The 27,570-nt window shown below is 37.7% G+C and overlaps 1 protein-coding gene across 1 annotated transcript in view; it reads right to left on the bottom strand.

Annotated features, from left to right (window-relative positions):
- RANBP17 (RAN binding protein 17) overlaps positions 1 to 27,570 on the bottom strand; it is a 349,537-nt gene that overhangs the window by 106,310 nt on the left and 215,657 nt on the right. The window contains exons 15-16 of the mRNA XM_036752901.1: positions 3,119 to 3,192; positions 1,930 to 2,010 (exon numbers count right to left, since the gene is read on the bottom strand). Of these exons, the coding sequence (XP_036608796.1) occupies positions 1,930 to 2,010; positions 3,119 to 3,192 (155 nt within the window). The remainder of the gene's footprint in view (positions 1 to 1,929; positions 2,011 to 3,118; positions 3,193 to 27,570) is intronic.

Below are 27,570 nucleotides of genomic sequence, written 5' to 3'. Positions count from 1 at the left end.
GACATCTTCTATTTAAAAAAAATCTAGGGGGTTGAGTTTGTGAGGGTTAGAATTTCAAAAGTGTATAATAAAGCTTACACTTTGATCCTGTCTTTTCATTATCCACTCTTTCTTCATCCAGTGCTCATTTGTTTTCTTTTATTAGACAAAGGGATGATTCTGAAGAACATTCAGTGCACTTGTCTGTATGACTATGGTACAATATTTTAAAACATTGTGATATTTAAAAAATAAAGTTGTAATTTCTTTAAAAAACCAAAACCAGCTCCTTGACATATTGCCAAGAATCACATATCAGTTACCTAGTTTATTGTGCATGGGTTTACTTGTACAAAAGAAGCCTTCAAAGAAAATTGTGCATTAGGCAGCATGGTAGAGTAGAAAAAGTCATGCAAATCCCACCCTCTGCCCCTTACTGCTATATTACCCCTTACTTTACCTCCCTGGACCTTAGTTTCCTCACTTGTAAAATGAAGAGACTGGACTAGAAAGAGGGTCTCTGGGATCCCTTCTAGGTCTAGAACTATGATGCTGTCTGTGATCTTGGCATTTTCCCTGCCCCTTCTGCTACCTGTTTACTGGGGACTACAGGATCTGGAGTGAGAGGCCCTGGGTTTGAATCTAGCCATGCCATCTTGAACAAGTCATTTCTCTCTGGATCTTGATGCCTCCTCTGTATTAAAATGAGGCAGCTGGACTAGATGCTTTCTAAGTTCCTTTTCAGAAGCAATTCTAAGTACAAACAACGAGGGAACCTATGCACCAATCTACCTTGCTGGGACACAGTGCCCTTGCATTAAAATATTTTTTTCTACTCTGTATTACAGGTGTGTGTGTGTGTGTGTATAAACTACATCATTCTTTTTATTAGATAAGAAGCTCCTTGGTGACAGGGGCTATATTATTTTTCATCTTTCAATGTATTCCTAACACTGAGCTGTGCCTTATATTAATAAATGTTTGTTGATTTAGTAAATGGTCCTAAAATGTTAAGAGCCATATAGTTGTAGATTTGGAAGGTACTTCAGAATTCGTCTAGTCCAAATATTTTCTGAAGAAAGATTATGGTGCTAATTGTGATTAAAGATCTTCCCTGCCCATTTAATAGACCTTAGTTGGAGCTAGTTAAGGGAAGCTTGATATTAGGTGCTAAGCTCCAGGCTCACACCCTTTTGCTGATTAGGTATATATATATATATATACCCTGAGGGTAACCATTAAGCTTAGAGTAGAGAGAGCTGAGAAGACTGAACTTGGAGAGAAGAAAGAGCTGTGAGAGACTAGAGACGGAGAACTGGAAGAGATGGAGAGACAGGAAGAGAGAAAACTGGAAGGGCTGAGAGACACAGAGACAAAGAGAGAATTGGAAGGGCTTGGAGAACTGCAAGGGCCCTCAGAACTGCAAGCTCTCAGAACTGTGGGAGAAGAGGACACAGGCAAGCAGACAGCTAGGGTTTGTGAGTGAGTGTTTACAGGAAAGCACCAGCGGAGAGGAAGGTTACGGGATGGCTTGGCTCCTTGCTGAAATATTGTGTTTTAATTTCCTTGCTGTTACACTGAAGTAGACTTACTAGTTTTGGGATACGATTGTTGTTATGTGGAATTGGAATTATTGGTATTGAGATTTGATCCTCTGGTGTCTGAATAAATGTTTTACTTCTTCTGCCTTCTATATAGAGAGTCTCTTATATTTTGCAATTCCAAACTACACAGGCATATTCATGGTCACTATCGATATCATGAATCTTGCTTTACTGATACAAATATCCCATGCAGTAACCCTAACAAATGATCACTTAGTTTCCAATGAAAACTTTCAGTGACACAAGACTGCCATTTTTTGCAGAGTTAACAGTGATATTAAAAGTGCCATATATAATGCATCATGCTACAGTTTATACTCTACCAGATACATAGCAAAAAGGATATCCAACAGAAAGATCATTTAGGAATTGCAGAGTTCTCGCTATCACACAGTCACAGCTTCCCCAATATTTAAGGTTTGTAACACTAGAATAAAAAAAATTGATGATAAGTGATATATTTTTTGTAGGAGAAACCAATATATGCAGACTTTTGACAAATTCAATTAAGAAGTTAGATGATTATGATTACCACACATTTCACAAAATGCAAAACTGTCCCCCCAAAAATAATTGAATGTTTTCCACTCCATTCTTCTTCAGCAACATTCAAAATCTCAGTAATCTTACAATGTACACAGTCATTATAAGTTGATTTCTGTACATTCCATAGCTATCTTAGTTTTTAATAGAGTAAACTAGGTTTGCATAGACAATATACCCATTAGGGTGAATTAAAACTTTAAAGGAATTACAATAAGCTAGCTCCACAATTCAAAATTCCTGGAAAGAAATTATTGTATCTATAACTACAAACCCCTTTCCTCATGAACATAAATTTTTTAGATATTCTCTATGGTAAAACCATAGGGAAAGCAAGGGAAGTTAGGTCTACTGTTATATTCATTCTAGAATGTTTAAGGGTACCATGAATTTGTTCCTTCAGGAACATACAGAAAGAACTCTAACGCTTCCTTGCTTTTCTTCTTTCCATAAATAGAAATCTTTCTAATAGGTTTCCACTTGGGGTCCTGATATTTTTTCAACTATTCTGAATTATTGTATAAAAAATTAAAACGCATCAAATTAAGAAGTCACTGGCATTTGTAAGCTAAGCTACACCTCATAGCACTTAACAATATCACAGACTTTATAGTTCAAAGGGAACCAGTTAGTATGATAACTTTCCTTTTATGGAGGAGAAAACCAAGGCCCAGAGAGGTGAAAGGGACTTTCCCAAGGTCACACAAAGCTATGAGACAGGATGGATTTGATTAGGGCTCCTAGACTTGTGTGCCCTTTCTTGTGTACATCATCATCTCTTAATATATGGATAATTTGACATAGCAAGATCTTCTATATGATTTATGGGTTTAAGAAATGACCCAAGTTATAGACTGCTGTGCTCACATAGAAACCATAATAGGAACATTCTAGACACTAAAACAGGTTTAGTTATAATATCAAGAATTTTGATAAAACAGCTATATTCAAAAGAAAGAATGATGGCTTAAGAAATCAAAGTATTAACTCACATTTTTCTCATAAATGTTTCTAGAACGTGATTGTCATCTGTTATTCCCAAGACCTCAGACATTCGGGCATACACCTATAATGGAAACATTTCTATAGTCACAAAGGGCATTACCTAGAAATATTCTTAAAACAAATTAGCAAAAGGACCTGTTTCAAATTGTAATTTATTTTCCATTTTTACAATTATACCAGAGGAAGAGTAACAACTAGTGAAAGCTTGGTCTTTCTGGGGAGGCAGAGAATTTCATGTTCCCTCAATCTTTCAATTCCTTAGGGCATTTTTGCCTAGTCATAGCGCTCCCACTCAGAAAGTAGCATCCCCTGTCTACCATCTATGCTATTGTTAGTCTGGGTCAGGAAACACAACAAAGAAAAAACAACAATAGTAAAAACTCAACCAAAGACTCATGTAACATTTTCTGGCACCAGAAGTTGTTTCTTGTTTTTAGAAGCGTACTTGAAATAAAGGGCAGTGCAGTGGTGCAGTGGATAGAGTGCTGGGCCTGGAGTCAGAAAAACTGAGAAAACTCCTGAGTTTGAATCTGGCCTCAGACACTTACTAGCTGTGACCCTAGGCGAGTCATTTAATCCTATTTGCCTCTGTTTCCTCACCTGTAAAATAAACTGGAAAAGAAAATGGGAAACCACTCCAGTATGTTTGCCAAGAAAACCCCAAATAGGTTCACAAAGAGTCAGACGATACTGAAATGACTCTCAACAAGAACAACAAAAACTTGAAATGACTTATGACTATGATATGCTCCATACTGAATTTTCTAGGAACATGTGCAAAACCCACAAAAACAATGATTATGGTAAGTACAAAAAGTGGTAAACCATTTCAAGGAGTTCTCTTCAACCAGCCCTTGCCTATGTCCTCCTAAATAGAGATATGCCTTGCTTGTTTTGTTGAATCTAAATTCTAAAAATGCAGGTCCCTCCTCTGAGAACACCTGGAGCCTTCGAACTCAACTTCACTGTGGGAAAGTGAGATGAAGAGGCTTGAGGTATAGCTCACACTCCCCATAATCCAAACCATGCCAGGCTTTATAAACATACCCTATGGCTAACACCCCAAGTGGGAGAATTCCACAGATGGCCAATGGAATGCTCTCTGTAAGGCTGGCAGAGCTAAAGAGGTGGGCTAACACCTCCACACGCTCTGACACTTTGGTGTGATTCCAGGTTATCCTATGTTAATCTAGGCCATTGCCAGACACCAGCTCTATGGGTGATTTCTTGCCTGTGATTTGATTCCCTCTGACTGTTTATTTGTTGCCTCAATTTCTCTTGGTCTGTTCCTTCATATGGAATGATTATTTAGCCTATGTTTTCTATACCTTCTGTTGTTCATGTGGAAACATCAACCTAATGTATTTCCACGGGTCATGAGAGTAGCATAAAAGTCACGGGGCACCACAAATCACCCAGAGTTATGGAGTGATACAGGGGAGGTCAAGCTGTTCATTGCAGAAATCTCACACTGGGGTTTTAAACAGAATTCAAACCAAAGAGTCTCCTGTTCCAGGGTTTTGAAACTAAGTTTCCTTTGTCCAGATGGTTCCTACAGCCTGGAAGAGTGAGTCAGAAAATGAGAGAGGGTGATGTTTATTTATATTTCTTTTGTCTCTTAAGCTAGCCTCTAAACCACTGTGACAAGCTTTCTATACTCCTTAAACTGTTCTTGGTCTGCCTTCCATTTTCAACTTCTCTGAAAGAAAATTCTAACTATGAAGCTCTGACTATTATTACAAATGTAAAAGACCCTTGGGCTGTGCCCTACATTCAACAATATTGAGAACCACTCATTGCTAGCCCTTAATAAGGGGAAGTTTTAACACAAGTCACTACTTGTGGAGATGGCAAAGGGACAGAAAATAAACAAACAAAAACCAACGCTATTTTTTTTCCATTTCCTCACAACAGTCCTTCTGTGAATGAGGCTAGGGCTATTGCTTTATGAAAGTAACACAGTTTAAAAGCCAGTAAATTTTAGTATGTCCTGCAAATATTCACTATACACTCAGCCCTGGCTATCCACTTTAAAAATAGTTCTACATAGTCCTATAAGGGTAAGAGGCCGGGTTGAAGAGATCCATGCAAGTTCATCCTAGCTACAAGTCTTATCAAATAGCCTATTGATGGTGGGTCATAAGCATCATTCTTAAAAATGGACTCTGTTACTAGAAATCTCAATTTCTGATCAAGCAGCTTATGACAAGGATATAGCTTTTGAGGGTCCATAGCACCACACATTACTACTTTTTCTTACTCAAGTTTCTTGTCCTGAACAACTTCAACACTTCAAGATTTTACCAACTTGTAAATCAAGAAAGCAAATTTGGATCTTTTTGGAAAATAATTCATATTCAATTTAAAAATAATCTTCACTACAGCCTTGACAACAATCAACAAACATGAATCTTAAAGCAATAATAAGCATTAAATTATAAACTTCCATCATTTAGTTTAAAAATAAAGCACATAGATAAGCTTTAATGAAGTAATCTTAAATTTATCCTACTTATTTACGTCTCCCCTAGTTTTTGTATATTTTCCAGATTTTTACTATTATTTTTTATGCAGTAGAAATCAGAGTACACGCTATCTTTCTTACTTTATTTTCTTGTCTGTAAGCAGAGAATTTTGACAATTACCACTTTATAATATATTCTAAGATCTGACAGGTAAAGAAGTCCTTCTTTCCTTTCCTTTTTCATGATTCACTTTAATATTCTTGACCACTGGTCTTTCTCTATAAACTTTTAAATTATTTTATGTAATCTTTGAAATATCCCATTGGTACTGCAATAAATTGGTAAATCAGTTTATGCAGAAGTGTAATTTTTACTATGCTGGCTTAACCTAGCTATACATATGAGATCTTGCTAATTATTTATTGCTTCTTTTTTGGGTAGAAATATGTAGAAATGCTGATGTTTTATGGATTTATTTTATATCCTACCATTTTAACTAAATTATTATTTTGGTAGTTTTTTGATGTTGAATTTCTTGGGTTTTCTAAATATTTGCAAATTGATACATTTTAAATTTTCTTCTTTGTAAATGACTATTTCCTTAATTTCTTTCTTTCTTTTTTGCCTTATTGTTGTAGCTAGCATTTCTAAAACTATTTTGAGGAGTAATAGTAGGAGTGGAATCCTTGCTTTCTATTTGTTTTAAATACCTTTGTTTTTCCATTATATATAATGCTAGTTCTTGGTTTCAAATAAATAATCAAGGAAAGAGATCATCACAGTCCTATACTTTTTAATGTTCTTAGCATGAAGGATTATTGTGTTTTATCTATGCCTACTGATAAGACAACTTGATTTCATGAATTTCATTATTAAGCTTACTGTTTTGTTATTTTAATGGTAAACTATTGAATTCTAGGTATAAAGCTTAACTGATCATAGGCATACTTTTTGAATTGCTATTATATTTGAAATGCCAGAATTTTGTTAGATGGAATGTTTTTAGATGGAAATTCATTAACGATATTCAATATTCACCTCTGCTTCTCTTTCTTTACCTTACTATTACCAGGCCATATTTGTTCGATAAAAAGAGTTGGGTAAAATGCTGTCTTTCTCTATGATTGCAAATAATTTTATATTACAGGGATTATTAAGTCTTCAAATGCTTGGTAAATCAACATTAATTCATTCAACCAACTAATTAAATAATTATGTTCAAGGAACTGTCACAGGTGCTGGGATGAATTCAGAGATAAATAAGACATGATTCTTGCCCTCAAGGAACTTATAATCTAGTAAAAAAAAAAGACCTTGTTATCTTTTTATTTTAATGTTCAGATATTCTTTTTTTATTTTAATCAAGCTAATTACAGTCAACAACATGTGTCTTTTATAAAAATATGACTATTTTCCTTTTTGATGAAAGACTATACTGGAAAAACTTTTCTTGTCATTTCTCTGGTGGGTAACAGGGAAGAAAGAATAAGATACAAAAAGCTTTTTACTATTATTGTGCTCCATTGTCAAAACACTTTCTCACTGCATCAGATTTTACCCAATAAAATAATGGAAAAACAGTCAACACTGCCACATGGCAGAGCTTTAATCCACAGCTACCTCTGTAACCTATACTCTTCCTTTTATCATCCATTAGCTTGGATTCTCATCATCCCATCTAGAACCGTGTCAATGCTTCTGTCCCTGGGGATTCCTCTCAACTACTAGGATCTGACAGTCAAGCTTCAGTACTAAATAGGATCATTACCTCTTAAATCCACTTATCTGATCCACTGAATAGTAAATTGAAAAGCTCATTAACAGCAACAATCTGATTTGTTTTCACGTGTGACAGGGTCATTTAAAATCAATGTATGACTAGAGTGGTTCTTTTAACAGACTCACACACTTTCCAAGGCACCCTATAATTCATGAAGCATACAGATAATATGAAAATGTTCACAAACACTTGAAATTTAATGATGTCTCAGATAAAACCATCGTGGAATAATTTGGGGTTGGAGAGTGATTTGTTCAGGAAATATATATCTAATAGATGAATGTAATCAGTTCCCTCAAGGAGTTCTAAGATTTTCTATTATGGAGAACATGTCAAAAAGACACTTTTCTAAAGACTACATACTGTTACAAAGCTATTTCAATTTCAATTCAACAACTGAACAAGCATTTATTAAGTGCCTCTGATAGGCAAGGCAATTTGTGCTCAGTTTGGGCTACAAAAGCAACAAGAACAATAAAAAACAGTGCTCTTAACAAGCTTACGTTAAACTGGGAGATACAGCAGAAAGAAATAAGTAAATAGAAGTTAACTTGAATGAGGTGGCAAGAGTACTAGCAGCTTAGAGGAACTGGGAAAGCTTCCTTTTAGGAGCTGTCACCTAAGATGAACTTTGAAAGAAGCTAAGGATTCTAAGAGATGGTGGTGAGGAGGGAATACATTCTAGAAAGGGAAGCAGCCCTTGTAAAGACCCAGAAGTGGAAGATGAAATGCTGAATCCAGGGAACAAGTATGCTGGTTTGGCTGGAGCATAGAATATAAGAAGGGAAAGAATGTGAAATGAATCTGGAGAGGTAGGCTGAAGCCAGTTTGTAAGGCTTTAAATTCAGAGTAGTTTGTATTTTATCTTAGAAACATCAGAGAGCCACTGAAGATTCTTGAGAAGGAAAGCAACAGAGTCAGACCTACGCCTAGGAAAGGAAAGGGAACAAGCATTTATTAAGCACTTACCCTGTGCCAGGAACTGTGCTAAGTTCTTTACCAATATAATCTTATTTGATTCTCACAACAACCCTGTGAGGTAGGTGCTATTATGATCCCCATTTTACATCTGAGGAAAATGAGGCAGACAGAGACTGAGTTGCTAGTGACATAGATAGTAAATGCCTGAAGCTGGATTTGAATCCAGGTCTTCCTGACTCTGGGCCCAGTGCTCCATCGATTGCACTGCATAGCTCTAAGACAGTATTATTTTGGCAGACTTGTGGGAGTTGGATTAGTAAAGGGAAGAGAGCTGAAGTAGGGAGACAAGTTAGGAGTGTACTGTATTAGTACAGAGAAGAGGCCTCAGTGAGATGGAGTAAGTAGAGAGAAAGGGAGAAGTGAGAGAGGGAGCTTGAAAAAAACTTATGATTGATAAGATCCAGGAGTAAAGGAGAAGGAGGAGTCATAAATGACTCTGAAATCATGACGCTAAGGGTGCTGAATATTTTTTAGGGCTCCTTTTCTCTTTTCTGTTGTTTGAGGCAGCAGAAAGGGCCTGTAAGGGTCACAATGGACATCAGCACTGAAAAGGTATCAAAGGAAAAAGGAGTTAAAATTATTTATATCTTAAATTGTAAAAGTCAACTTCACTTTTCATGTGCTTGATGCTCCACAGAAATTGGACTTTGTGCCAGTCTCCAAACACATCCTGTGTTTTCTTGCCTTTTGCTCTCACAGTTCCTCATGCCTGGAATCCCCTCTTGTGCACACTGAATCCTCTGCTCATCCTGTAAAAACCAGGTCAAACGCTGTGTTGCCATGAGGCCATGCGTGATCTCCCTGATCCCCTCCAGTCAGTAATGACCTTCCCCCTTTACTTGCCATACATTGAACTTGCGCCTCTCATGTATTATTTTGTTATACGCTTTATTTCTAGATATCATACCCCACCATTAGCCGCTTAAAGGCAAAGACTGTTTTACCTAAATGTTTTGCTTTCTTTTTTTTAAATTTGCTTAATATTTTTAGTTTTCAGCATTGATTTTCACAAGAGTTTGAATTACAAATTTTCTCCCCATTTCTACCCTCCCCCCCACTCCCAGATGGAATATTCTGGTTGCCCCGTTCCCCAGTCAGCCCTCCCTTCTGTCACCCCACTCCCCCCATCCCCTTTTCCATTACTTTCTTGTAGGGCAAGATAGATTTCTTTGCCCCATTGCCTGTATATCTTATTTCCTAGTTGCATGCAAAAACTTTTTCTTTTTGAACATCTGTTTTTAAAACTTTGAGTTCCAAATTCTCTCCCCTCTTCCCTCCCTACCCACCCTCCCTAACAAGGCAAGCAATTTTACATAGGCCACATATGTATAATTATGTAAAACCCTTCCACAATACTCATGTTGTGAAAGACTAACTATATTTTGCTCCTTCCTATCCTATCCCCCTTTATTCAATTTTCTCCCTTGACCCTGTCCCTTTTCAAAAGTGTTTGTTTTTGATTACCTCCTCCCCCTATATGCCCTCCCTTCTATCATCCCCCCTTTTTTATCTCCTTCCTCCTTCTTTCCTGTGGGGTAAGATACCCAATTGATTGTGTATGTTATTCCCTTCTCAGGTCAATTCCGATGAGAGCAAGATTCACTCATTCCCCCTCACCTACCCCCTCCTCCCCTCCTACAGAACTGCTTTTTCTTGCCACTTTTATGTGAGATAATTTACCCCATTCTATCTCTCCCTTTCTCCCTCTCTCAATATAGTCCTCTTTCATCCCTTAATTTGATTTTTTTTTAGATATCATTCCTTCATATTCAACTCACCCTGTACCCTCTATCTATAATTATCTCTCTCTCTCTCTCTCTCTCTCTATATATATATATATATATATATATATATATATATAAATATATATATATTCCCTTCAGCTACCCTAATATTGAGGTCTCATGAATTATACACATCATCTTTCTATGTAGGAATGTAAACAAAACAGTTCAACTTTAGTAAGTCCCTTATGATTTCTCTTTCTTGTTTATCTTTTCATGCTTCTCTTGATTCTTGTATTTGAAAATCAAATTTTCTATTCAGCTCTGGTCTTTCCACTGAGAAAGCTTGAAAGTCCTCTATTTTATTGAAAATCCATATTTTGCCTTGGAGCATGATACTCAGTTTTGCTGGGTAGGTGATTCTAGGTTTTAATCCTAGCTCCATTGACCTCCAGAATATCGTTTTCCAAGCCCTTCGATCGCTTAGTGTAGAAGCTGCTAGATCTTGTATTATCCTGACTGTGTTTCTACAATACTCAAATTGTTTTTTTTCTGGCTGCTTGCAATATTTTTTCCTTGATCTGGGAGCTCTGGAATTTGGCTACAATATTCCTAGGACTTTTCTTTTTGGGATCTTTTTGAGGAGGTGATCGGAGAATTCTTTAGATTTCTATTTTACCCTCTGGCTCTAGAATATCAGGGCAGTTCTCCTTGATAATTTCTTGAAAGGTGATATCTAGGCTCTTTTTTTTTGATCATGGCTTTCAGGTAGTACAATAATTTTTAAATTATCTCTCCTGGATCTATTTTCCAGGTCAGTGGTTTTTCCAATGAGATATTTCACATTGTCTTCTATTTTTTCATTCCTTTGGTTCTGTTTTATAATATCTTGATTTCTCATAAAGTCACTAGCTTCCACTTGCTCCAATCTCATTTTTAAGGTAGTATTTTCTTCAGTGGTTTTTTGGACCTCTTTTTCCATTTGGCTAATTCTGCCTTTCAAGGCATTCTTCTCCTCATTGGCTTTTTGAAGCTATTTTGCCATTTGAGTTAGTCTATTTTTTAAGGTGTTATTTTCTTCAGTATTTTTTGGGTCTCCTTTAGCCAGTCATTGACTTGTTTTTCATGTTTTTCTCACATCACTCTCATTCCTCTTCCCAATTTTTCCTTTACTTCTCTAACTTGCTTTTCCAGATCCTTTTTGAGCTCTTCCATGTCCTGAGACCAGTTCATGTTTGTCTTGGAGGCTTTTGATGTAGGGTCTTTGACTTTCTTGACTTCTTCTGGCTGTATGTTTTGTTTTTTGTCACCAAAGAAAGATTCCAAAGTCTGAGTCTGAATCTGAGTCTGTTTTTGCTGCCTGGCCATGTTCCCAGCCAACTGCTTGACCCTTGAGTTTTTCTTTGGGGTATGACTGCTTGTAGAGTCTAGAGTACTTTGTCCCAAGCTTGAGGGGCTGAGCTGTTGTTTTCAGAGCTACATAGCAAGCTCTGCCACACCAGTGCTACTCCTCCCCCAAGTACTGCCAACCCGGACTGGACTCAGATCTAAGCTGGCTCTGCACTCCTGCTCTGATCCACCACTTAATTCCTCCCACCAGGTGGGAGCTGGAAGCAACTGCAGCTGTAGTTCTGTAGTTCTGTAGCTGCACCACCTCTGCTGGAAGCAACTGCAGCTGTAGTTCTGTAGTTCTGTAGCTGCACCACCTCTGCTGCCCCCAAGCCGGTGGCTGAACCACGAATTCTATCACCCTGTCCCCAGCAGCTTTTCCCACTAACCTTCTCTGTTGTCTTTGGTGTTTGTGGGTTGAGAAGTCTGGTAACTGCCACAGTTCACTGATTTCAGGGCGCTACGGCCTGTTCTGCCTGGCTCCTGGTGTGATTGGTCCGCTCAGCCCATGCTGGGCTCTGCTTTGCTCCGCTCCCCTCCCAGGTCTATGCGATAGACCTTACCCCGAGACCATCCAGGCTGTCCTGGGCTGAAGCCCTGCCTCCCTCTGCTATTTCGTGGGTTCTGCAGTTCTAGAATTTGTTCAGAGCCATTTTTTATAGGTGTTTGGAAGGACCTGTGTGGGAGCTCATGCAAGTCCCTGCCTTCCAGCTGCCATCTTGGCTCTGCCAATGTTTTGCTTTCTTAGCACAGTGTTTATGAACAATAGGCTCCCGATAAATGCTCATTTAATTGAGCACAATTATGGTAAGAAAAAATCTTACAAATACTATTTTATATTGTAAGTATCCTGAGGGCAACTACTACTTTATTTTTCTCTTTGTATTCTCAGTACCTAGGTGGTGCTTAATAAATGCTCGTTAAGTTGATTAAATACATGTTACAACCTAGCCCTGGTCTTCCTCTTGAGTCCTAGTACATTTCCAACTGCCTCCTGGACATTTCTACCTACATGCTCTGAAAGCATCTGAAACTAAACATGTCCAAAATTAATGTATTATCTGTCTTCCAAAACCTGTCACTCTTTCCAACCTCTTATGTGGATGGTACTACCAATTCCTACCATCCAGGTTGGAAACGTTGTTATCCTTGATTTCTTACTCTTCCTCAACCCTAATATTCAGTAATTTATCAAAACCTATAATTTCTATTTTGGAAATATTTTTTCCATTTATTGTAGACTGACTGGGCCTAACTCAAATTGGTCCAATGCTTTAGATCTAGGACTGGAACAAAACAAGATACTAGTAGGCCATCCTAAAGTTAGTTGGCCATAGCACAGAAAGCATTCTATTCAAGTCTGTAACTCTAGTTCAGGTCTCACTGGTCTTCATATGGAATGCATCTAGTCAGCAGGCCATATTTGGGTGTGGTAATAGTGGAATATTCACCAAATCTGAAGGGAACTGACTCTTCATGGGATGGCCATTTATGCCCTAGGTAACCAGGAAGGCATGAGATATAGCTTATACCACACCCTCCAAACCCATTCCTTTATCCTTATACTACCATTTTCCTACTTCAGGTCTCACTACCTCTGCTTGGACCACTCTAACAGCTTCCTAACTAGTTTTTCCATTTCAAGTCCTTCTCTTTTCCAATCTATCCTTCAGTCAAAATAATGTTTCTAACCTATGTCTTATGACAGCACTTCCAAATCTTCATTGGCTTTCCGGGGCTTACCAACGAAGTAAATAAAACCAAAGTTCTTAGCTTGGTATCTAAGGCATGCCCTGGTTGCAACTGACCTTTTCAATCTTACTTCATGGTAATTCCTTTCTTGCACTCCGTGTTTCAACCAAACTGGACGACTTGCTCTTCCCCAGTCTTGTTTTGCCCTCTCCTAAACTGCCACATCTGAACATGCCATATTCCAGGCTTGAAACAGATTCCCTTCACCTTCACTGATATAGAAATCTTTCTTCTTTAAGGTCCAGCTCCTCTACCACCTGGTCTATGATGTCTTCCAGCTAGAATGTCTGTGATGGGTTTGCTCTCCTGTGCAATTAATTAATTCCTAACTACTATTACTGTTGCTTGTGTATCTGTTCTGCACTACTACTAGGCTGTGAGATTTCTAAAGTTAGGGCCTGTTTGTTTCATTGTTGCATTCCCCATATCTAGCATAGGGCCTTGCATGTAGTATGAATTGAGCTGAATCCTTTAAAAGCAGTTAGGAAATGCAGAAGTGCTGTGTAAATTTTGCCATAACAATCAAATGGATTTTCTGAAGACTCATAGGCACAGTTTATAAAATGCCAATTAAAGAATGGGAGGATATGAGAAGGAATATATACGAATATAAACATTTTCACCAGTATTTTTTCATTGACTCTCTACACACAAATGTCATAGTGGTAGGTCTGGTATTTATGGCCTGCTGCTATTTAATATCACTCTACTTTTCTAGCCTAATCTCATATCATAGTATGGGATACTGTATGTATATATATGGTATATTCTTTCACATACACTATCATATTCTAGCCAAACTGTACTACGTGCTGCTACGAGTACATATCCTATGTTTTCTCAAATGTGTGATTCTAATGTTCTTTCCTCCTTTACCTCCCTTGTATTTCTGATATTTTGCATTTCCCTGATGTATTTATGATGTATTATTTTGTATAGCTTGTATGGGAATGGTGGGGAGAGAGGGAGACTATGTTTTATCTAAAAATATCCTCCAATGCTAAGCAAGTGGTGTGTATACAGCAGGAGCTTAATGTTTGGTGAATTCAGCTGGTATCCTTGTGTTAAGTCACATTATATCCATCTTTCTACTTCCACAGTGCTTACTTAGCTCAGTAAATAGTAGGTTTTTAATAAAATTTATTGAATACATGAATGAAACCCTAAAAATTATAGTCTTAATGCTAAAATTCCTCCCCCTTTATTATGTCTTTCCTGTTGCCCCCGCCTGAAGCAATCTCTCCCTCCTTTGCTTCTTATCTGTACAGCTAGGTCATGATCAGTATGAAAGATGAATCTTGTGAAGTGAGTGAATTATTCAAATTCACATCACATATTTCCACGGGCTGGAATCAATTACCAAATTTTACATTACTATAACTTCAAATAAAGCTAATTTGAATACATATGACCACTTTATGGGATTCATTACTTGCATTAATCAGGACCTATCACTCATTTGTCAGTTATCACATTTTCTCCTGTAAATATCCTGGTTTCCCAAAATGGATTGCAAATTAAGCTCCTTGAGGTCAGGGACTATGTATTTACTTAACAAAGTTAAGGTGTAACTTTGTACAGCCCCCACTTCCACCTAGAAGGAATTTGATAGCTCACATTTAATAGTCTGCATTTATATGGTTCTTTATCGTTTAAAAAACTTTCTTTGCAGCATATTAGGCAAGCAGTGCTATTATTTTCTCCATGTTAGAGATGAGGAAAATAAGGCTGAGGGAGACTGAGTGACTTGTCCAAGACCATGCAGCTGGTGGCAGAGGCCAGACTGTAGCTTGAGTTTTCCAACTTGAAAACCAGCACTCTTACAGCTACACTAGTCATGGTGGTGGTTTAAAATCTTCAGGATACAGAGCCAACACAGGTATAAAGCGAAGGGTACTTATTTTAAGGACTTTTACGTTATGTTATATAGAAGGAATATGCCTTTAATAATTATGTTACAGTTTTCAACTTCCACTCTACCCTCCTGCCTCAGTATGCTGTGAAAGTAGTTTTGAGTTTGAGAGTGGGCCTGGAGTATGAGCTCTGGTTGGTTCTACCTAGCTGGCAAGGCTTTGTTTATATCTGGACCTTGTGATGGATTGAGGATATTTAATGACCAGGCCCAGCAGGTATAAAAATTAAGAGGGTTGGCCATGAGATGATGAATTATTTGGTCAAAGCAACTTGTGGTGATCATCTACTAAGGCCAATCTGGGTTGTCATGCAAATTGGTCCATATGTATGAAACCAACTTTTTTTTAAGCACTAAAACAAAGCTTTTGAAATTTATTTATGTATCTCAGGTTAATTAATATATTCTATTTCTAAGCAAGGGCAAGTAGGTGGTACAGCAGATAGAGTGCCAGGCCTGGAGACAGGAAGACCTGAGTTCAAATCCAGTCTCAGACACTTACTAACTGTGTGACCCTAAACAAATTACTTAGCCCTGTTTGCCTCAGTTTCCTCATGTGTAAAATGAGTTGAAGAAAGAAATAGCAAACCACTCCAGTAACTTTGCCAAGGAAACCCCAAATGGGATCAACAAAGAGTCAGACATGGCTGAAATGACTGAACAACAATAATAATTTCTAAGCAGTCGAAAGTGTCTTTGATTTTAAGTATAACCACATAAAACAACTGCTTAGAAGATTCACATTAAGGGACCAAAAATTTTAGAAGAAGAAAAATTATTTTACTTTTAAAACATTATGCTTTGATGCCGCTAAATGTGTCCATTATAATCAGTCACTCAACTTCTAACAGAGGTAATAGTCATATAACAAATGTGTGTAGAATTGGATTTAAACTAATTTTCCATTTCAACTATAATACCCTCAACATGAAATAGTGAATGTGAAAGCACTTAAAGAAATGCTGGGTGAGGTACAAAGGTTAGTTATCAATACAACTTTGAAGATGAATGGTAAACCTGGTGAAAAAGCCTCAGAACAGTTTTGATTTGCTGGCGATTCACGAGCCTTGGATCTCCACGATATGATCCTTTCATCAGCACATACTTCATAGCCACGGTGCTTACAAATGTACAGAAAAAAAGCAGCTGGCTACATGAGTAGCCCCTCAGTGACCCAACAGATACAACTAATCAGGTAATAAAATTATGTAATGCCGTATGTGCATTTGCAGGTAGCTTGAATTATCTTTATACGCTGCATAAGAGAGAAAACAGATGAGGAAACTAGACAAGGGAATAAATACAGACAAGACAGAGCATTTGATGCTGCAGGTTTAATTTAACAGAAAAAGAAAGGCATGAGCTGTAATAATCCAATTTTTATTGTTCTATTTCTCCAATCCTAATCCTCAGCCCTGGGTTTTTGTAGCTTTGTTCCTGACACTCTAGTTATAACTTTGCAGAAGCTAATTACGTCAATTCTTAAATCTGAAGTAGATTATAGAACTGGGAAACCCAGAACATTAGTTCCTAAAGGTTGTATGGATAGATAATGACAGTCACAGAAATTCAATAACGACACTGTATGAAATGCACTCAAAAGCGCCGCATGAAACAAATTAAAAAGAACAACGAATCTCTCACACTGTGCAAATAAGAGAATAAAAGAAAACGCTGCTTCTATACGTTTTCACGAGAGCTGTTATAATGAATTAAGGATTCTGATAATGAATCTTCAGAAAATTACAGTAAAGTTAACACCCTTAGGCATACTATAAATGTTTAAGATCTTATAACTCCACAAAAGCTTCATGCAGAAAATTAGTACTGTTGGAAAAATCAACATTCACATTTTTACTATCAGATATATACAAATATCCCCAGGGCAATTTGTTCTTAACAATTTACATTTATAACTGCAAATTTGTGATACTAAATTAAAAAAAATAAGGCTGATATGCATTTCAAAGTATTATTTTAACCAATTGCTATGAATCATAGCTTGTTTTAAATTGGTCTTGATTTGGTCAGTAAAATGTGGAACAACAAAGGACCGTATATAAATCTGCCTGAAAACATTAAGATTTCTTAGGAAGAGAGGTTGGGAAAAAGAGCACAAGTTCCCTTATTAAGGGTAGGAGCCTTATTTTCCCACCAATTTTGTCTTGGGGTTCAAGTGCTTTTGGGGCCAATGGAACTCCTTAAGTGAAAGAGAGCCCTCAAAGAGGCAGGAGAATAAGGAGGGTATGAGAGGGAGGTAATAGCGCATTTAATGACTTGGACCTAAACTATTTGGAACTAAAGATCCTGGGGCCTATTAACCTTAGCAGGAGAATAAAACATGATTATCACCATTAACTTATTGTCATATAAATAGGATGGAAGGCATAAACATAATGATGCACATTAAATACATTTCAAACTTAATGACACTGAGTAAATTCATGCTTTTCTTGGATGAATAACTTTTTCCAAATTCTAATTTAAAATATTAGGAAAATTCAGGATTAAAATTATGTAAGAGAAATAGGCAGAATTTTATTATAAAACAAAAATTTCCTTTTGAGTCAAGTAATTTAAAATGTTAGAGGGTTACAAAATAGTAAGACAGAAAACTTGATACAGAGGATGTGGGATTGAAAGCATGGAATAAATATTAGGTACACTTAGATTTCTGAATCCCCTACATGAATCCACAGTCATTTTGCATACGGTCATCTATCTGTTTGGTATAAGAAAATACTATTATCCAGACTCTAATTTGCTATAATATTCAATTGTATTCATAAGGAAACTTTGGCCCCACTTTTCATTTGTTCCACATCCTGTGGCTCAAGGCAAAAACCCGGCAGGCTGGAGCCCAGGGTTGCCGGCTGCCCTGTGATAATCCCCTCTCCCAGTAGGGGCCTCCACTGATGCATGGCTAAGAACATGCTTCCTCTTTTTCCTGCAAACAGTGGGGTGTCCATTCTTAACTTGGGATCAAATCCAGACTACTGAGTAAGGTGGAAGTTAGAAGGTTCCAGAGGCTGCCAGAGTTGTATCCCTACCACTTTATCCGGAAACTTTTGTTTAAAAGGGAAGTTAGGAAAACAGTGATAGTTGTCAAGAATAGCAAAGTTTAAGCAATTTTTCACCCCAACCAGGGACCTAATTACCACCTGTTCAACAGAAACTGGAATCCTGCCCCGATCCCCTGTGGGGAGCCACTAACTAAGGATCTCCACCAATATGAACTTAATGTCTCCCGACAGGCCTTCACCGGCCAAGAGGGACAAGGGTCCACTGCACAAGTCACTGGTCATAGGATATACAGCCCATCTAGTGTCTCCTGTGGTGCAACCAGATGAAATCTAACCAGAGAAGATGGCACGTGTGTATCTACATACATTCAGGCACAGCTTTGCTCCTGCAGGCTGCCAATTTCCTCCATGCCTGGGTCCAAACTTCTGTTATTGGCCTACCATGGATGTAGTAGAGGTGGCACTCTGTATAAACAAAGCATCTTCCCCGGACCTCTGCTTCCTTGTCTGTACAATGGGAATAGTAACCCTGACCTATGCCCTAGAATAATGAAGAGCAAGACTTAATTCATTGTGGCAAAATGCTCTGGGGCCTTGGCTTGGAGGGGCATTCCAGAAATGCAGCCATCTATTTACAACCACCTGAAACAGAAAACCAAAATATATGAAATAAAGTAACTAGGTTTAGTAATGTCCAAAGCAGGGTGAAATATGGGGGAAAGATGGGGTGTACTGGTAGAGGTTAGGAATCAAGGTTTTCTGTTTCTTCTGCTTCCCCATTTACACAAAATTATTGGTTGTTTTTGTACCACTGATGAAGTTCTTCAAAGACACAGAATAAAAGGGATAAGTATGCTCCAGATACTCCTCAACAGCAGGATAATGTTCAGTGGTTTTTGTATCATGGTCATTATTCAGGGGAAACTAAAAAAGAAGAAAATACTCTCCCTTCAAATGTGAGCAGTTTAATTTATCACATTAATCAAATAAGAGGCAATAATCAAGTTAAGATACAATTATATATGTGCTGTTTTCTAGTGCTTTCATTTCAAAGTCACTTTGGCTCAAAACTTTAGAGTTTTCTTTGATCCATTCTTTGTCATCACCTTTGCATTCAATAGCCAAGTCCTGCTTTTAATCCAACCTCTAAAGTATCTCTTTCACACATCCCTTCCTCTCCACTCCCATGACCTACAACCATAGTTCAGCTCTTGTTACTCATGCCTAGACTATTGTAATGGCCTTCCATCTCCTTGACTCCAAAATCTCTCCTCTTTAATCCTGGCCAGATCTGGCCTAATATGCCTAATGCATAGGATTATCACTGTCCTACTTGAGAACCTGGCACTTAAGAGCTGCCATAATCTAGCTTCACTTTACCTTTCCAGCTTTATTACATTCTATTTTCCTTCATGTACTGTATATATTGGTCAAAGTGGAATGCTCATTTTCCCCTGATCCCATCCTGCCCTCTCCTGCCTTTATGCATTTACGCAGGCCATCCTCCATACCTAGAAGATATTCGCTTTTCATCTCTAAAGGTTAGTCACATTGTTTCCTTCAGGGCCCAGCTCAGATGCCACTTTTTTTCAAGCCCTTATTTTCCCTAGTTCCAAGTGATCTCTCCTCTTCAGGATGAAATGATGCAATTGAGATACAGCCAGACGTAGTGGCATGTGTCTGCAGTCCCTGAGGGTATAGAAGCTAGAAGTTACATTCAAGAGTTCAGGTAGTATGCAGAAGAGCGCCAGAGCATCATACTTTGATGTAGAGAAATCAATCTGCATAGGTAGGAAAGGAGAAGCAGACAGGCATATGGTATAAAGTGGTCATGCAGAATCCATAGTGCAGAACGTATAAGATAAACAAGAATCAGAACAAGTAGGTCAGTACAAAGTAATGGCAGAGATCATTGATCCTAGGACAAGGCTGTCTGCTGAAAGGCAGCATTATGCATTAGAAAGACTATTGTATCTAGAATCAGTGGACTTAGATTCAAATACTGACTCTTTTTTTTATTTTAAACCTTAGGCAAATCATTTAACCTCTCTGGGACTCAGTTTCCTCAACAGTAAAATGATAAACTTGGACTAGACTAAACTTGGACTTCTAAAGTCCCTTCCAGCCCTAAATCTAAGATTTATCAGCCCCAGTTCTATGCTCCCCATAGTACACGGAATCAAAGGCTCACAGTAATTGTCCTTAGGGAGATTCAGGCCTCCAAAGGTATTGCTAGCTTCTGGGGGTTGCACCAGATCGGGGTGGGGAACCTGTGGCCTCAAGGTCACATGTGGCCATCCAGGTCCTCAAGTGCAGCCCTTTGACTGAATCCAAACTTCACAGAACAAATCCCCTTAATAAAATGATTAGTTCTGCAAAACTTGGCACTCAAGGGCCTAGAAGGACACATGTGGCCTAGAGACTGCAGGTTCCTTACCTCTCCACTAAATAATTCCAAAGATCCATTCCAACTCAGATTCTTTAAAATTCTTTACTTTCGTAAAATATAGTTGGTGGGCTTAGACATTGTTCTAGGCCCTTTGGTGAGGTCTTTGTTTGGGCACTGATGTCTTCCTATACAGTGAACTAAGGCCCTAATAGCATACGGATTCTGGGCTCTTCAGAGAAATGTAAGGTATTAGGGAAGGGATTCAGGATGGAGGACAATACTCCATTAAATGATCAGGCTGACACTGTAGAGCCTTCCAAACACTTTTTTATAATCTGTAGGGAATGCACATTTGAAACTAGGCAAGAGTATAGTATAGCAGGCATTGTTTTGGTTCCTTGCCTTTTTTCTTGCATTGATGATTTCCCCTATCTAAGAGGCAGAAATACTCATGTATTCATTGGTGATGACTTTTTTTGGGCATAAATGATAAATGACTGATTTTCAAAGCCCTCTACAACCACGTCCCAATCTATCTTTCTAGCCTCATTGGACATTACTTCCCCTTCCTTATTTGATGATCCAGCCAAACTAGGCTCCTCTTTGTTCCTTGTATGTGGCTATTTCCTGTCTCTGTGCCTTTGTTCTTCCTTCTCAAATGACCTTGCATTTATTTGTATTTTTTATATTATTCTGTATATACTTTTTTGTTTTATTTCAGGACGGAGTCTCCCAATCTTGTCCAGGCTGGAAATTTATTGGCCACTCATGGGCCTGATTCCAATAGCTTTGACTTGCTCCGTTTCCAGCACTGATTTAGTCCTCTTAGGCAACCTCCACGCCCAGGAACTCACCATATTAGGCTAGGTTTAGTGCAGACAACTTGTCATCATTAGCCATACTGCAGTTCAGAAATTCCAAATTCAAACTATCCATTAGTGTCAGCCTCCTAGGGAGTAGGAATTAAAGGGGTGCATTAGCAAGTCCAGTCTGTACATATTTATATGTGTTGTGGTCTCTCCCATATGAATCTAAGATACTCGAGACAGGAATTGTATCTCTGGGCAGCCTAGCATAATGCCTGGAACAGTTTATTGACGGATTAATTGATGATGCTTCAAGGTGTGAAATTCCCTTGTCAAACTTAATTCTTTGATAAGGTGTGAACTCTCCTGATACTACTTGTCTTTTTGAAGTCAAACTGATGATGACTGATTGATGGTTCATCCAGTCTAACCTGTTCATAGTTCATAGACTTGGGGTATAGTCTTGGGTACAGATTTTTAAAAGAATGTTGGAGTTCGGTTGATTGGAAAATCCATCAATTACAGTCCCTTCAGGAACCAATGTACCTCAGGGATGGCAATGGGAAGAAAGAGTAGTGGGGTAAGAAGATCTTAGACCAAGTGAGGAGTTCAGGAATACTAGCTGACAATAATAGACTGACAGTGGCAAAACAAGGAAGAGATGGAAGTTTCTGGTCTAGGCCTCTTGAACCTAGGACAGGAGTTCCTGGATCCAGCAGAAGCTAGAGCTAAGAAGCAATAACTACAAGGTGGAAGAGAAAACCAGCACTTAATTCATCATTCTTGAGTTGTTTAAAGTGTGAAGTTTCAGAAAAACATATATTAAGTCTCAATCACTCCTGGATGCTAATCCTTGAATGATGATAGTAGGACACTCAAGGTAATATTACAAATCTAGAGCATTATAGAGGTCTTGATAGACACAGTTTACCAGGGAGGTTTTACAAGAAGAAATTACTTTAACTGTTTATGGGTCTAGGTATGAGCTTTTTCAATTTTTGTCAGGTTAAATAAAGCCTGTTCTATACTCACATTTTGTGAGCCAGAGAGTTTATTTACATGGGAAATGATGGCCCTTTCCCTTTATATAGACTTAGATGCAAGCCAAATTCTGATACCCCCAGGAGAACACCAGGTGGGAGCAAACATGAGCCAAAAAGACAGACTTTTGTGAGAAGCTTCCAAGACTGAACCTGGTCTTTGGGAGCCCAGAGCTGTGGTTCTGGGATCTAGGTTACAAAAAGGAAACTTAAGTTGAAACTTCTCTGGAAGACTTTATTTTAGGGAAGTTAAGAAACTCTAAAACATGAAAAGTCACACTAATAATAATAATGCCAGTAATTTTTTTGTGTGTGTGGTTAGGGAGAATTTGACCTCCACTGACACTGGTTTAGGTGTTTGTACTAGATGACCAGCACACCCATGGTCAGACTCCCAAAAAATCTCCTCTTCCATGACTGCATGACTCTCTTTAACTTTTTAAAAATCATTAGAAAATATCTTCTTTATGCAGCTATTTGTTTTAATTTGTGTTATATTCTAGTCTCAAAACACAATTTCCCTGAAGTCGGAGATTGAAGTCCATTTTCTATAGGCGTGTTAACTTTTTAAAATCACCATATTCATTTCTGTGCTGTTTTTAATCATACTACAGAAAACATATAATGTATCTACATGCCACCCTAAAATTAACCAGGACATTTCTAAAAGTTCATTAACTTTTTCAGCTAACTTTAATAAGACTATGATAGGGAGATACAACACTGATGTCGGTGGATTACCTACCCAAATGAACTCACGGATCTTTTGAAGCATTTTTTAAAAAGCAACTGTAATCTCCAAGTAGAAAGGAATTACCTAGGTGGGAAAAATCAGTATCTAAAGTCATCCCCAATTATTTCCTTCCCAGGTCCCCTAGTTTCTGTTTGCTCTAGTTACACTGGTCTTTTTCTGGATTGCAGAGGTGGAGTGGACCTGTTGCTACCACAGTACCTAGCCTTAATCTTACCTATCTTTGATCATTGAATGGATATTGCCTCACACAAACAGAGACTTGGGAAAGCCCTTAGCTCAAAAAAGGCCAAGGTCTCCCACTGCATCCAGGGCCATCTCCAGCCATCCTAATCTGTCTTGCCACTGAACCCAGATGGCTCTGGAGGAGAAATTGAGGCTGGTGACTTTGCACAGCTCTCCCTCACTGAAGTGTAATTCACTTGCAAGTCAAGACATCTTTTTCCTGATGTCATTGGTTGTCTCTGAAAACAGAGGACAAACAACAAACAAAACACCATCGTATCTGGCCATAGGAGAGCCATGATGTCCCTACACATCAGGCTGTTAGTGCTCATTTTTCCCTTGTTTTACAGATGAGGAAAATGAGACCCAGAGAAGCTAAGAGACTTCCTCTAAGGTTCCCTTTGGTCAGGGTTAGTGGTGTAATATGCAGATGTAGAAGAGTTTTTCTACGGGTTAAGTGAAATGGTTTAATTCAGAGACCAAGCCCACAGCTTTGGTCCAATGTAGGCATCTTTCTCTAAATGAGCCAACTGGCTAAGACTACACTTAAGAATGAAATATAGTCTCTTATGACAATCTCTAAGGACTCGAGTGAGTCTTTTCATTAAAAGGTACACTTGGTATCTGCAAAGTAGGGGATTAGTTTTAAATAAAGTAGAACTGTAAACTTGAGGAATTAAAAGACTAGATAACATCAGGTAATTGGCAACAACATCTACTGGTAAAATAGAAAGCTCAGTGCTAGTTTTTTTCCCTAGAAGTTAGAGATCAGGTAAAAAGGGATGTAGAGTTACTGGAATGTACACCTATAAAAGTAACTCTAGGTATTGGGTCAATGTTTGGGATAGGAGCTGCTGAATCATGAGAAAGTGGCAGGAGGCAGAAAAATGTTATTGGAATAGCAGATGTGACCTCAAGAGTGGAAAATATTGAAAATAAAAAAAATAAAAAACTAGGTGATAATTTCAAATCACAAGAGAGATATAACATAGGTAGCTAGGTGGCACAACGGATAGGGTGCAGGACCTAGAGTCAGGAAGACCTGAATTCAAATTTAATAAGCGTGCGACCCTGGGCAAATTACTTAGTGTCTCTCATCCTCATTTTCCTCATCTGTAAGGTAAGCAGCACTTACCTTCCAGGGTTGTTAGGATAAAATGAGACATTTGTAATGTACTTTGAAAACTTTAAAGGTCTATATGAACACTAGTTATTATTATCATCATCTCTATAAGGTTTACAAATATCTCTCATATCATAGTATTGGCCATCATTGGAACATTTCCCTCACCCCCAATTTCTAACTCAATTTTTTGGCAGATATTTTCTATGGGAATATATCTTCAATTTTGCAATGTGAGTCAATGGGAAAATGTGGTTCACTTTGCAGAAATTCACTTAATAGTCAACTTTGCTGGAATGCATCTGTTCTGCAAAGCCAGGGAGATTGGCACAGGGGAGTAACTTGGGCCTAGAGGGAAAGCAAAACTCAATAAGTATGCTGAATGTACTTTCGAGAATCCTTCCATAGAAATGCTACAGAGAGATAAAAATTAGGAAAACACTGAACTTAACTAATTCAACATGTTGAAAAGAGATTTTGCATCTAAGTTTTATAACCACGTACTTTTCCCACATTTGTCCCAAGGCAGCAAATGAGGCGCTATATCCACCATTGCTAATACTAGCAATTTGAACACACTCTTTGGCAAGCCAGAAATAAGATAATTGTTCAACATAGGCTGGCTTTCCTGAAATACTGGAAGCATTGCCTGTAATTATAGACATCTGTCACTGCTAGCCACTCAGTAGTAACCCTGACATCAATATACAACTATAACACTAAACTGCCTGCAGGCATAGCAATGGAGACCAGATACGAGAGGCAGGCAGGCAGGCAGGCAGGCAATCATCTGCTTCATCCAAACTATCTGTCAAAGGTTTCCAACCACAAATAGCTCTTACATTTTGTATCCTTAGGATAATATGTTGATTTATTTTAGATTCTCTAATATTTACAGTCCAGGCCATCTACTAAAATAAAGAAACAAACCTTATGGCTAATGGAAGCAGTTACTGTTCACAGTCATCACAAAAGGTCATAGCTCAACCCTCAAATGTTAAAAATTGATGGCTCCTTTAAAAACGTCCCATTGTACATATGTTTCCCTTTGTATATGCAATTATTTTCAGCTGCAATTCAAAATGGTAAATACAATCTTTCATCAGCAAGCATGTTGCCATATTTGCCCAATAGAAATGTTCATATTTTAAGCCTTTTCTGTGAAGCTGATATAAGTTTCATGTGGAGTACTTAAGAATCCAGCATGTCAGATTTGGTTTAGCTTTGCATGTAACACCTGATATGTGGGCGTCCTTTACATATAAAAATAATGTGATAGCTCAAGACTCGAAAATGATATAGAAGGATAAAAGACCTGGTTAATATACAAGGAGGCGGACATATAATTTCACTAGGTGTGGGCTGATAGAAATTTGCATGTGCAAGTACATTCAATATTTTTTAAAAGCTCAGCCACTCAGAACCTTCTCTCTCTCTCTCTCTCGTTCTCTCTCTCTGCCCCCCCCAAGCATCCTGAGAAGACAAAAACTGTTAGAATTTTAAACTAATTGGAAATTAACAACCTCACAATTATCATAATTTGTTACCAAAAAGCCAGGTATTTCTTAGTATGATCACAACAGCCTATGCTGAAGAAAAACTATTAATTACTGACAGACAGTTAGCTTACAAGTGAGCTGCATTTTAAAAACCTCCTTTAAAATACAATTGCTAAATGCCTTACAGTGCTGTAATGTGAGACAGGTTCAAATCTTATTACTTCACTGAAATTAAAACCTAAGTTTTAATACTGTTCAAGTCGAACAATGATTCCACACTTTATTGCTTTTGAAATCCCTTGATGATCATAGGGAAAAATGCCCCCGAGAAAAAAAGACTCTGTTTTCGATAAACAGAAAATACAGTTTGCACTCTTAGCCTCTTTGTCATCACAAAAAAAGGATTTAATGCCAATTCTTTAAAAAAAGACTTTTTTTCACAAAATGTGCACCTTGTGTGCCATTTGTAAAATCAGTTCACTTTCTTTTATTTATTACTGTAGCGCAGAAAGGCAATAAAGCAGCTACCAATAGCTAATAAATTACATGCCTTTTAAAACAATTCTCTAGCTACAAAAACATGTAACTACAAAGGTTTTCATTTACATGGTACATCACACAAAATGTCTATATTTGTGTCCTATTAACTATTTTGGCAAAATGTGGTCCTTTATCAAACAGATGAAGGAAAAACAAAGCTTCATGCACACTCTATAATGTGTACATACAAAAACAAATAAAATATGTATAAACACATGTATATGATAAAAGACTTCAAGAAAATTCTTACACTGTTTTTCATCCTGTAAATGTTTCTCTAGAAGTTGGCATTTAAGTTATGATTTGTATAAATAATCTGTTGTTACAAAAAAAAAAGTATTCAAGGAAGTTCCATTCAATTAGGAACATCCTAACATTAGCTTAACAGATGCTGATAAATAAAAATGCATCTCTTTTACTGGTCTTACTTATGATCCTTTTAACGTGTAGCCACTTAGAAATCATGGTTGCTAGCAGGTTTTCAGGGTAAATTACAATGCTGATAGCTTACATTGCTATAACACTTTATGGTCACAAAGCACTTTCACAGACTAGTGGAGTGGATTCTCACAACAAGCCTATAGGTAGGTGGTACAATACACAAGCCCATCAAATGAGAGTCAAAATCTCCCACAAACTCAATGACCATCAGAAATACTGCCATCTTAGAAAGAACTTCAAACATGGTTTATTTCTTTAAAAAATGTGTATATCAAATATATTTTCATTAGTTGATACATTTCTTTTAAAAATGTTATCTCTTCAAAACCACAAGAAACTGCTTTAAAAACCTGAATACGGGAGAGTGAAGTATTTTTTCCTTTGTTGTTCTGGCTATTTACAAATGAATTCTTAAACATTTGTACTTTAATTCTAGGATTAAATTGTCAAATTAATCAGGGTGTTCTCTTAGTGCCTTCACTCTTGTTCTCATGATAAGGATGTATTTATGAGGTCCTGTACTTGCTTTTTATTATTAATTCCCTCCATTTCCTGTAATAGCTATAATAGCTGTGGCTTTGGTACTTATCTTTCCTTTT

Source organism: Trichosurus vulpecula, chromosome 3, assembly GCF_011100635.1.
Source record: "Trichosurus vulpecula isolate mTriVul1 chromosome 3, mTriVul1.pri, whole genome shotgun sequence".
Taxonomy (NCBI): Eukaryota; Metazoa; Chordata; class Mammalia; order Diprotodontia; family Phalangeridae; genus Trichosurus; species Trichosurus vulpecula.
The sequence above is the reverse complement of the archived record's forward strand: the minus strand, read 5'-3'. Positions and strand labels throughout refer to the sequence as shown.